General features: G+C 48.6%; 1 protein-coding gene across 3 annotated transcripts in view; it reads left to right on the top strand.

The window, feature by feature from the left end:
* HEMK1 (HemK methyltransferase family member 1) overlaps positions 1-12,680 on the top strand; it is a 28,184-nt gene that overhangs the window by 1,205 nt on the left and 14,299 nt on the right. Inside the window, exons 2-4 of one of the 3 annotated variants that reach the window (XM_063411171.1) lie at positions 1,416-1,490; positions 2,596-2,687; positions 4,237-4,330. In XM_063411171.1, coding sequence (XP_063267241.1) covers positions 1,416-1,490; positions 2,596-2,687; positions 4,237-4,330 — 261 coding nt within the window. Of the gene's footprint in view, positions 1-1,415; positions 1,845-2,595; positions 2,688-4,236; positions 4,331-12,680 lie in introns of those variants that run through there. The other 2 variants (XM_063411170.1, XM_063411172.1) reach the window with 2 other exon arrangements.

Here is a 12,680-nt window from a genome sequence, read left to right as displayed (position 1 = left end):
TAGAACACTAATGGTTGTTAATGTTTTAGTCTTCTAGTGTTTCTCTTGTAGCAGTGAAGATTGATGTGGGAGGCTTCCCAAATAAATAATGTAGCTGACAGACTTTACATAAAGGCAAGTTTTCATGGGGGCTGATTGTCTCTCTGCTGAGAGTAATGCAGATGGCAAAAAGGGGATCCTTGGGCTCTTAAAGCATCCACCCTTTGCCAGGAGGTAGCAGGTGAGACAACCTGGAGATCTTTGCAGCAGAGCTGCTGCTTCCCTGGGCTGTGTTTGATTTTACAGAGGAGGGCAGTGGAGGCCTGGCTGTGCCAGGGTTTCCCTGTGCAGCGGGAGCAGGACTGTGGTGCCAGCATCTGCCAGGCTGGAGCTGAGCTCTTCCCGCAGCAGCATTCCTAGGGGGCAGCTGCCAGCTGGCCAGGAGAGGTATTTAGTTGTTTGTGTGGTGGTTTTTTATGAGAAATTGGAGTAGAGGAGGCTTCCTCTCTGAGACAGTGTTGAAAAGCAGCCATCAATAGCGGAATGGCAATGGGTGCTCAGGGAAACCCATAGTTGCTCCAGGGACTGTGAGTCAGAAAGGAGAGGGGCCCTCACTTCTCATGGATCACAGCAGGAAAATGTGGTGGTTGTTCTGTTTGTGTCACACAGTTCCAAGTGTGATATGCAGCAGCTGTTTTGTGGGGTTTCATTTCCTTTGTCTCCTGCAGTCATCTTGTTTGTATTTCTTCCCTGTCTGGCTCTGCCTCTTCTCTCCTTTAAGAGACCGACTTCCCTCTAGCAGGGTTTGCCCTTTCTGGCCTTTCCATCTTCCAAGTGTTTCTCTTCCCTCTAGAACGTGGAGAGATTTTCTCCTTCCTCTGATCTCTGGCTCTGTGCCCCTTGTTTGCCTTCTGGGGATGGTGACAGTGTGAAACACCCTTGGTCTGTGAAGTCTGGGTCTTCTGTGAGCGCCCCTGCCAACCTCCAACTTGTGGTTTATGAACAGAGAGAGGAGTAAAAGAAAGAATCTAGGAGAGACTGAGGGTGTTCCTACAGGGAACCCAGGGTGACCCACCTGTGGGGTGGAGAGCCAAGGAGTGGGGCTGAGGGTTGGTGTGTCACTGGCTTTCTGGGACCAAGGACAGGCAGAAGAGCTGTGCCTGTGTGTGTCAGCTCCCTTCTGCCCCTCCATGGGCACAGCCTGGCCTCTGACCTCTGGAGCTGGGCTGCTCTGGCAAGAAGAGGGTTGCAGTGGCTTAGCTGGTTGGCTGTCACGTGAATCTTTTCTGGGGGAGTCCTTTGTTACTGGTATGGTGTGAGTAACTGGTTTTGTGCTCTAGGGCTGGGATTAGGGCAAGCAGTTGCATTCTGTCCCAGGGGAAGCTGTTGTTGAGTAACTGGAGGAATTCACACTCTTCTCTTGCCCTGTGTTCTAGTCTGGAGGAGCTGCACGTGCTGCCCTGTGGAGACCCCATGGACTGTGCTCAGCCGGTGACCTGTGGCAGCACCAGGTGAATCTCAGCACTGGCAGAGCAGCAGGTGACAACGAGGAACACGTGTGGCAGCCAGAAACCTCCACAATGAGCTGCCTCATCCCCCCACTGCTCAGGAAGCTGTGGAGTCTCTCACCTCGGTGTGTGCTAGGACGAGGGACTCCAAGTAAAGGTGCTGTCCTCAGTCCAGAGCAGTTGTTTCTGAGGAGGAGCTGCAGTGCAAGACCTGGGCTCGTGACTGCCACTGATATGGTCAGCTATTGGCAGAAGGTGTTCGAGACAAATGGGATCCCTGAAGCACGAGAATCCAGTCAATACATTGTGTCATTTGTCCTGGGAGCAAAAACAGTTAAGTAACAGGAAAAGAATAAGGTCTGTGTATGCTTCTCAGTTTTTCATTTTGATTGAATCTCTTACCTTTCTATCTCATTTAGAGGGAGCAGAACAGCTTATCCTCTCTTAGATGGCAGAGAGGGTGAGGGATAGTTTATTATTGCCAGTAGAACACTCAGGGGTCTCTTAAATGCTCTTTTGCAGACACTGAAGTGTAACATAAACATCCACCCTGACTTGCATGATGAAGTGATTCTTAATTTTAATTATTCTTGTGAACCCCAAGAAGCAGCAGAAGAACAGTTGTCAAGGTGTGTTTCTAAACATGCAGATAGGTTCTTCTGATTGCCCTCCAGCTGGTTTCCAGCAGTCTCAGGCAATTGTGTTTGTCAGCATCCTGTATCAGCCTGCAGGGTGCCCTTGGCAGGGTGGCAGAGGATCCTCCTGTCACAGCACAGCCAGTCTGGAGCTGGAAAAGATCAGTCTGGTGATGATATAAATGCAGTTTGGCTTGCCTAGTTCAGAAGGACACAAGTCCCGGATAAGACAATGGTAGGATAGGTTTGAACCCAGACAGGGAGCTCAGCCAGCCCTGTGTGCACACACAGAGATCCCAACCAATTGGCTACCCAAGGCCAGGAAATTCAAACCCCCTAGAAAAAGAACCCTGAACAATAAAACACGTTTGTGGGTGACCCTGGGTGAGCTGTGTCCTCTGTCTGCCTCCAACCAACGACCCCACCTAACACCTGGCACAGGTGGGCAGGTTTTAAAGTGACTTTGTTTGCAGTTTCAGAGCCTGGATTCCAAAAGCCTCCACACTCCACTTACAGCACTGCAGCAGGAGCAAATCCAGCAGCTGAGCCACAAGCGGCTGCAAAGGTAGGAGCATCCTCTTGTAGCTGTTCCTTTGGAGGGCTTTCCTTCAGCCTAAAAGCAGCCAGGAGAATGGCAGCAGGGGGAAGACAGCTCAGATGTCAAGTGACTGTGCTGGGGTGGTCTCTTATGGTGATTCAAGTGAGAGGCACAGCTTGTCCACCTGCAAGACCACTGTCCAGTTGGTCAGGCCCCAGGCTGTACTGGTGCATGGTGTTATTCCTCCCCAGTTTATATGATTTTGTACTGTTCCTTGCTGAATTTCATGGCATTGCTGTCAGCCCATTTCCCCAGAGGTCTCTCTGGAAAGTTGCTCACCCATCGGGTCTGTTAACTACTCCTCTGTCACTGCAGAGGTGCCAAGGGTGCTCTGTCCCTTCACCCAGACCATGTTACAGGATATTGATCCAGGGGCACTCCATCAGCCTTCAGCTGAGCCTTGTGCTGCTGGAGTAAACCTTCCAAGCCTGAAAGCTCAGCTTCTAGCCCACCTCATTTATCCAGTACTGCATCAGCTTGGATATGGGATATGGGGATATGGAGATATGGGATATGGAGATATGGGATATGGAGATATGGGATATGGAGATATGGGATATGGAGATATGGGATATGGAGATATGGGATATGGAGATATGGGATATGGAGATATGGGATATGGAGATATGGGATATGGAGATATGGGATATGGAGATATGGGATATGGAGATATGGGATATGGAGATATGGGATATGGAGATATGGGATATGGAGATATGGGATATGGAGATATGGGATATGGAGATATGGGATATGGAGATATGGGATATGGAGATATGGGATATGGAGATATGGGATATGGAGATATGGGATATGGAGATATGGGATATGGAGATATGGGATATGGAGATATGGGATATGGAGATATGGGATATGGAGATATGGGATATGGAGATATGGGATATGGAGATATGGGATATGGAGATATGGGATATGGAGATATGGGATATGGAGATATGGGATATGGAGATATGGGATATGGAGATATGGGATATGGAGATATGGGATATGGAGATATGGGATATGGAGATATGGGATATGGAGATATGGAGATATGGGATATGGAGATATGGGATATGGAGATGATAAGGGATATGGGGATATGGGATATGAGGATATGGGATATGGGATATGGGAGGCAGTGCCAGAACCCTAGGGAAAGTCAAGGTGCGGTTTTGGTGCACCAAACTGGTCACTGTGTCACGGGTGACTGTCAGCTCCCTCGGAAGGATTTCCCCTTTGTAAATCCATGCTGACTACTCCCAATGACCTTCCTGCTCTTGGCATGTTTGGACACAGCCTCGAGGACTCTCTGTTCTGTGTCTTTCCCCAGTATGGAAGTGAGGCTGACTGTGGTTCCCAGTTGCAGTGTGTGATAACAAACTGGGCTGTGGGAAGGGAGCTCCCCGCTCCCTCAGCAGGCACAGGCACTTTGCTCCTGCAGCTGCAGCCCCTGGCAGGGGCTGTGGTTGGCAGGGAGGTGAGCACAGCCCAAAGCTCCTTTTGCCTGCCGCAGGATGCCGGTGCAGTACGTGCTTGGAGAGTGGGACTTCCAGGACCTGACCCTGAAGATGAGACCCCCGGTGTTTATTCCACGGCCTGAAACAGAGGTATGACTGTGGGGAATGTGGTGGGGGCAGGCTTGGGTGTGTGAGTTACACAACACAATCAGGGCATTGCTGTGAAGGCATCCTACACGTTGTGAGACTGCAGTGATGAGGAAATCACATCACTCCACTTCTTTTATGATGGGGGTAATTCAGAGCTTGTGATCTGGAACTGATGCTGGTAACCTTTGCCTTCTGCCTCAGAGGGAGGGATGTTGCAAGCTGGTGTATCCCATAATTACACAGAAATCAATTGCCATTGATGGAAGGATGTGGCTTTGCTTTCCTTAGTTCTGCTTTAGTAAGGACTCCTGAGGAGTTCAAAACATCAACTGCTCTACCCCAGTGGCTTAGGGCATACAGGAATCTAAACACTGTCCAGAGTAGCAGGAAAACAGTAATGGAATCCAGAGAGCCTGAGTGTCCACGTGCTGGCTGGCAGGAGGTGGCACCTGCCATCTGTGTCATGGCTCCGTGGTGGTTTCTGGACAAATACAGGAAACTGAAAGGTAAGTTCTGACCTGGGCTGGAATTAAATGTGACTGTCAGTCATAAGAATGCCAAGGACAGCCATACATGACCAAGTTAAAACTCTGTGTTCCCCAGCATTCCTGCTGCTATGGAAGAGGTTACGACCTACATAGTGACACTTCCCCTGACAGTAGCCTAGCTTTCACTTTCAGCACATTGGCCATCCTAGCAAGGAAACTTTTTGTTTACTCGTCCTCAGCAGGGTTTAGGATTTGCAAGGTGAGGTTTTTGTTTTTTATTTTGGATTGGTTTGGGTTTTTTACCTTTTGAGAATTTGTTTTCTTTTGGAGCCTGTGTTAGCTTTTGGAGATGAATTGATTTTCTTAACCTTCTTGTCCATTTATGAGTCCTAGAAGCTTAAACCTGTTTCAGTCTAGTAATCATTTCTTCAACTGTTTGCCTGTTGTAATGTGCAGAAGTTAAACAAAAATTTAAGGAAAAAGACAACCTGTGCTTCTCTTGTGGCCTTTGAGAAGAAGGGTGCTACTGAAATCCAAGAGGGGGTTGCAGAGCATTTAGCTACAACACAGACATCCTCTCAAGTCAGAGAGAGGAAGAATATTTAGAACCAGAGTCTTGGTTTGGTGTGGGGCACCAGCAGCACCTCATGGAGATTCTGCTGGGCCCTAAATCATAGTGCTGACACTTGTGTCCAGAGAAGCTGGGAGCTGTCTGCCTGGTCTGCCTTGATCTGTGCTGATTGGGTTTGGAGATGGAGCTCCAAGGAATAATTTTGCCAGTTGGAGCCAGCAATGGTTGGCTTTGTTATTGTCAACAGTATTTCTGCTCTGGATGATTCCAGAGGGTATTTCCAACCTTCAGATCCCAATTAGTTCATGAATGCAATGGGAGCATTGAAATCAGGGAGAAGTTGTATGTTCTGCAAGTCAGAATATCTGCTGGTGAGGCTTCCTCTGGAGCTGTGCTCAAAACAAAGGCCTGTTGTGTGGAGTGCAAGCTGGGCTGGCCAGCACTTGAGAATGTTGTTAATTGAGCCCACATGCCTCATTTTGGTAAAAGCATCTCTGCTAGTCCAAACTGGAGTGTGTTTGAAACCACTTAACACACCCTGGTGCAAAAATGGAGTGTAAACAGCGTAACTCAAACCTTGTCTCTGACAAAACTTCATTTGTTGTGTTACCTAACTTACTCTGAAGGCACATTTTTAGCACATTTATTACAGAATTTATGATAATGATTCAGGAATGGAGCTTTGGGCAATGGAGAGTTTGCTTGTGATGTGCTGGGCAGGTTCCTGTGACAGAAGAGCCACAGGGACAAAATCCCTGTTGAGCAGTACCTGGCAGGACATGGCTGTGGACTGCTGCTGCTCCCAGGAGCTGTGTCCTGTGTGCTGTAAGGTGTGCACAAAGTGCTGTCCACATCCTTCTGCTGGAGGGGAAGGTTGGTAATCTCTGACTTTGTGTGATATGTTTGGGTTGGGCTTTGTCTGTGTTTTGTTTCATCAGAGTAATCCTTTTCAGCCTTCACTGGACTTGAAAACTGCAGTGGAAATACCTGCTTTCAGAAATGTTAAAGTTCATTGCATCTCCTGATCTCCTTTTGTTTAAAATTGTCTGCAGTGTTCTTAAAACCAGTAGTGCTGAAACTTTTCACAAGTTTCTGTAAATAATCTTTGTTCTTTAGGAAGTAGTTAATTGTTCTCCCAGGTTCAAGTTTATCTGTGGCTGCACACACAAGCCACGTGTCTTGTTTTTGGCTGAGAAAATGTGACTCCCTAAACTGACTCATTAGTGCAGATACACAGGCAGCTTCCAAGTTTTCTTCCCAGTTTTCTGTGTGTAGCTGCTGCAGGTTCTCCTGTGTGTTGATTGGAGTCTGAGAAGAAGGGGAGCCATCTCTGTGACACATGTTGTTCTCTGGTGGCAACAGAAGGGTTATAACTCTTGCTCCCAGTGCCTTGGTAATGGCATGAAATTAAACACAGCATGACCCAAACCACGAGCATTGTTTGAGGCCTGGGGACAGAGACACATGCAGAGAGAGAAGCTCCCTTGTCTGCTGAGTTCTGTCTTGTGTGAAATTTGCCCCCATGCCATCTATGTAGTTGTGTCTGGTGGCTGGGCCCTGTCCTGTTCTCTCCCTCAGGGAATATTTTTGCAGCACATGTGGCTTCATTCTTCCGTTCCGTGGGAATGCGGCTGGGGAGGGGGCAGGCAGCCAAAGCAGGGAAGGAGCAGGTCCTGTTGGAGCTCTGGCCTGCTGGGAGGGGAGCTCTGGGCTGCCTGTTGTTAGTGTGGAGTGGGTTTGTGAGGGCTTTTGGAGCTTGACATCCTCCCAGCTCTCCTCAGTGCCACCAGAGCCAGGCTTCTGCACAGGGGAGTGTTTGGACCAGAGTTATGGGGTGTGCACAGTGAATTATCTTTGTTAGGGGATTATTGTCATGTCAAGGCATCCCTGTCCCAGCACTGCTCCCTCACTGTTAATGGACAAGAAAGACGTTCCCAAAGCAAGTAGTTTTTTTAACTTCTAAAATTTTAGAAGGCCTTGCTTTGGGAGAAATAGGACAAAGAGGAGGAGAATTCAGCCAGCCACGAACAAGTCATTCCTTTTTTGTCGGGTGGCTGCAGGCTCTGTGATCCGTGGCTTCCTCGGGGACAGTTTTGCCGTGCTCCAGCGGGGTGGGATCGCGGCACACCCGCCTGCCACCCCCAGAGGGCGCTCCAGGCTCACACTCGCCGAGTTCCTGCGGTTCGATTTCCTATCCCTTATCCCAGGATTTCTGGTGCTTCTGAGGAGGCTTAAATGTTCAGTGGAAACAAAAATGGCCATCTTTGGTGCCTCGCAGCTATTGCTCCGGGCTCCTATAGCAGATGGTGGGAGCAAGATGACAAGAGAAAAGGTGGGTGTGGAAGGGTCCCTTCTTCCCTTGACAGTCGGCAGTTAAGGACTGTTCTTAGCCAAAGCTGGATTTGGGGCCATCCTGCTTCATAATTGCTAATGGATCTGGCCCCCACTGATTTGTTTAATCCTCTTTGGAGTCTGTCTGTGTCTAACCTCCCTGGCCTCATGTGACAGCAGATCTTGCATTGTACATGGGAAAAGTATTCTTTGCTTCCAGTGCTGCCTGCTCCTTTGAGCATAAAGGAAAACCTTTCGTTTCTACTGTGTAACACTTAAATAATTCTCTACAGCATTTGTAATTTTTAGTTATGTCTCTTGTCTATTCCCTTTCCAAATGTGATTTTAAGCTCTTTTTGCTTCTTTCCCAGAATAGGTTGGTTATTTCCCAAGATACCATGCTTGAAACCTAAAGTCAGTGCTGGTTACTGGCACCTGCCTGTGGAATGGCATTCATTGTGTGGGGTGTTCTGTGAAAGCACTTAAGTCAAAGGCTGGCCCAGAGAAACCTTTCATGAAGTTTAACTTCTAGATAAACATAATCATTAACCTTTCAAGAAGGTCCAACACACAGAGAAGGGAGAATTTTCCTTTCCTGACCTGTATATGCAAATAAACAGATTGCAAGGTGGGCCCTTTCTCTCTCCAGTGTTTCATGTCAAAGCAGTGATGTATTTTCTGTTCCAATTAGTGCTGAAAGGAAGCCTTTGATGCAGTAATGTCCTTTCATTTCCCTAATTTCTTTACCACAAATGGATGCTTCTTGGAAGGTCTAAAGGTCACAGTGTCTAGTGAGTACAGCCATTAATCAAGAGTCAGGAGATTGGCTTTTTTATATAGTTTTGCCTCTGAGCAGTTGTCTCTTCAAGGGAAGGCTGCTTCCCCTTTCTGTGTAATGGGCTTCCCAGTTTGGGAAATGAGAAGGCAAATAGTGCTCTGAATTGACATAGCTTAGGGTCCTTCCTTGAAATATGTGTAGACTTGTATAAGGCATATTAAACATAAATGCAGTAGAGCATTATTGAATAACTCAAAAATTATCTGCTATCTGTCAAAACAGAGCTGTAAGCTCATGTGCTACAGGTGGAGCTGTTGTGGCCCCACAGATCAGATTTTGCCCGTGTGGTAGGCAATACTTCAGCAGTGTGTTGGAGGAGAGCAATATTTTCTGCAGGTGGGCTGTGGCACAGAAGCTGGGGAATGGAAATCACAAAGGGAGCCTGTTGTTGTGCAGAGCAATTGGAATTGCTCTTTGAGATAGGCACGAGTGTTTAATAGGATCATATAGAGAGAGGGAAATAGAGCAGCCTGTGCCTTGTGGCTGCCTGTGCTACCAGAAGGGCTTGGAGAAAGATTTGGGATCACCAGTATCTTAGGGATATTGGCTGACCAGGAGCACCCACCTTTTGCTGCCCAGGGGGCTGATGGGATCCTTGCATGTGGAACAGGGGGGTGCCACATGCACATAGCAGCAGTAAATAATGAGTATTGCAGTAGTGGAATAGCTGCAGAACTCTTATGTCCAGTTATGTTACTGACTGCCTGGGGAAGAAGTGGAAAATTAGATTTGGAGGAAAAACAGTATGTGCATTAATAGGTTGAAAAAGTCTGCCTTGTTGTTGAAGACTGTCTAGCTCATCAAAGACAAGCTTCAGGATAAATTATCAGGCACAGACAGCAGAAATTTGAAAACTGAAGTCCCTCTGGTTTCACAGACAAGTGTATAATAGGCATTATGAATGCAGGCCAGAAGAAAAGGTGCACATCTCAACAGAGAGTGTAATTAAATGCTGAAACAGCGTAGCAAGAGTCTATTGCTGGCCACTTGAAAATCAGGACAGAATGTTTTCCTGGACAGATTTCTTCTTGTTCAAAAGGAAATGATTGAAGAAGCAGGGTTGTTTCTGGCTGACTGGTGGTGGTAGTTTCTGCTGGCTTCCTATACAAGAAAACAAGACTCCAGTAGTGCAGAGAATTACTTCCAAGTTGGTGATTTTCAGGACAGACTGAAAAATGGAAATTTATAGCTAAAATTTGTGCTGAAGGCAGGGAAAGCAGCAGCTGTTCTTTTAAAAAATGCACAAACCTGTTCCCCAGGTTAACTTGCATAGACTTTTCTAATATGTTCTTACAGATCTCCCTGTTGTTAATGCCTGTATTTTGGGGGGATTTAATCTCCCTGTTATGATTGAAAGAGCCACCTGTTTCCATGTGTTTCTGCTGAGTCCTGTAGCTCATCAGCAGTGAAACCAGGATGTAGGACTAGAACTGGAGAAAAACAAGCTCTGAAATGGCTGTGACAGATGGGACTCAAGGAAATTCCCACATAAGGGGGGAAAAATCTATTTCCTCCCCCAAGCTCTTTTCAAACATCCAAGTTACTAGAGCTAGGGATTAGGAAGCTAGACTAGTCCATCTGTCCAGATGCTGTGTCTGGCCATGATCAATGCCTGTACCTGCAGAGAAAGAAAATTCCTTTCTTCTGGAGAGCTGTGTCTGGCTAGAGCCCTGTGCTGGACACCTGAGTATGGCCAGTGTACAGCAACTCTGATCCCCTCTCGCCCCTCGGGTGTGGCTAAATTTAGACATGACAGCTTTGGTAATTTCTCCTCTGCACGAGCACCTATGGGCTGCTGCCTGTTGGTCAAGTCATTTCTGGGTGCTGTCAGAGCCCTGATACCAGGAGCTGCTGCTGTGTGACCAAAGCCAAACCCTTCCTTGGTGTTAGGTATGCTTTGACATGCTTGTCTGTCATTGCTAATGCCTAAAGCCACCCTTTCTTTCAGGATCAATGGCTCTTCTGGAGTTTTTCATGTGCTTCAATTCCCATATATTTATAGTTTATAGAGTTCCATGGTTTTGATCCCCACATGGGCCATTTGCATAAGAGCTGGACTCAGTGATCCATGTGGGTCCCTTCCAGCTCAGAGGATTCTGTGGTTCTGCTCTTTCCTACTGTGGTGCCAGGCAGAAGAGCCCAGGACAAACCCCCTGCCTGCCCATGAAGCAGCGGGCTGGTTTGGTGGCTTGGTGTTAGAAATGGGATATGTGGCAGGGATCTTCCAGGGCCATTGCCATGGGGTGGGTTTCCAGCTCGGCTTCCTGGTGTTTGTCATGTGCTGATTGGCAGCCAAGTGGGCAAACAAGATGGGAGAGGTGGTTGGGTTAATACCAGATCAGGTTCTGTGGAAAGTCCTGGATTCTGAGAACAGAAGTTTCTGGAAAGCACACAAATAAATGAAACATTCCCAGGAAGTGTGCGAGAGCAGAGGAAAGTTACCGGGGTTTCCCTGGGGTTTTTTGCTTTCCTTCTCCAGCTGACTCACCTGGGAACTGAGAGTCTCCTGCCACCCTGGCTCTTACCCCAGGAACCTTGTCTTCCCTGCTTTCCCCTGGGGTGTGGAAAAAGGGTGCTTGTAGAGAATGCAGCAGGAGTTTGTGACTTCCACCCTTGCCTGTCCCGTTCCTCACTTCCTCTTCTTTTATTTAGTTTGTCCTTTTTGATGGCAGAAGCATACGATGGGTCACTCCGGGGTGCTGGGCTGTAGCAGAGGATCCCCTCAGCTGTGTCCGTGTTCTGCAGCCAGCCCTGAGCCCAGGGATCTCAGCTGCCTCCTCCGTGTGTGGGGCTGGGACCCAGCTGAGCCTGTGCTGGTTGTGCCTGGGTGCAGCTGTGCAGCCTCTGTGGTTTGGGTGCTGGCAGCCCCGGCCTCGCACTGCTCTGTGCAGCTGCAGTTCCAAGAAGTGCAGTGACCCAGAGCCCTGGCCACAGGGCAGAGGTGACACCACGAGCCTGTGAGAGCTGAGGGGTGCTGGGGGGCCTTGGGGAACCACACTTGTGGGTGGAACGGTGAGGCAGGGGCTCAGGGGAAGCCGGAGGTGTTCACAAAGTTTTGCATTTGTTGCACTCAAAGAGAAGATGGGGAGGTGGAACCCACATAAAGGACAATGTGAACTTAGGGTGAAGCAAGATTTCCTGGAATCACAAGGTGAGAACAGCCTGTGAGGGGTTTGGCTGAGAGACAAAAGCTTGAGAGTCTCTTGAGTGCTGGAAATTAGGTAGCATGAGAAGCAAATATTTGTGTCCCCTGTACATGCAAGCACAAGGTAATCACAGAGTGACAGAACAGTTGGGGTTGGAAGGGACCTCTGCAGATCAACCCCCATGCCAAGGCAGGGTCACCTGGAACAGGTGTCATAGGAATGTGTCCAGCTGGGGTTGGGATATCTCCAAGGGGGAGACTTCATGCCCTCCCTGGGCACCTATTCAGTGCTCTGTCACCATCGATGTAAAGAAGTTTCCTCATGTTGAGGTGAAGCTTCTTGTGTTTTAGTTTATGGCCACACATAAGATTTACTTGCAGGAAAAGCAGGGGCTACTGAATCCACTTTTCCCTGTGACTTCTGTCTCTTCCTCGTAGCTCTTTGAACATCTCTGATCAGGTATCTGTGGGATGAAATGTGCAGTCTGTCCCTACATGCAGGTGTCAACAGCTCCATTGTGGGGCTGCCCAAAGCATGTAGGGGACCTTCTCCCCTTCTCCCCTTCTCCCCTTCTCCCCTTCTCCCCTTCTCCCCTTCTCCCCTTCTCCCCTTCTCCCCTTCTCCCCTTCTCCCCTTCTCCCCTTCTCCCCTTCTCCCCTTCTCCCCTTCTCCCCTTCTCCCCTTCTCCCCTTCTCCCCTTCTCCCCTTCTCCCCTTCTCCCCTTCTCCCCTTCTCCCCTTCTCCCCTTCTCCCCTTCTCCCCTTCTCCCCTTCTCCCCTTCTCCCCTTCTCCCCTTCTCCCCTTCTCCCCTTCTCCCCTTCTCCCCTTCTCCCCTTCTCCCCTTCTCCCCTTCTCCCCTTCTCCCCTTCTCCCCTTCTCCCCTTCTCCCCTTCTCCCCTTCTTCTCCCCTTCTCCCCTTCTTCTCCCCTTCTCCCCTTCTTCTCCCCTTCTCCCCTTCTTCTCCCCTTCTCCCCTT

This window comes from Prinia subflava, chromosome 14 (assembly GCF_021018805.1).
Source record: "Prinia subflava isolate CZ2003 ecotype Zambia chromosome 14, Cam_Psub_1.2, whole genome shotgun sequence".
Classification (NCBI taxonomy): Eukaryota; Metazoa; Chordata; class Aves; order Passeriformes; family Cisticolidae; genus Prinia; species Prinia subflava.
This window is presented reverse-complemented; position numbering and strand designations above follow the sequence as displayed.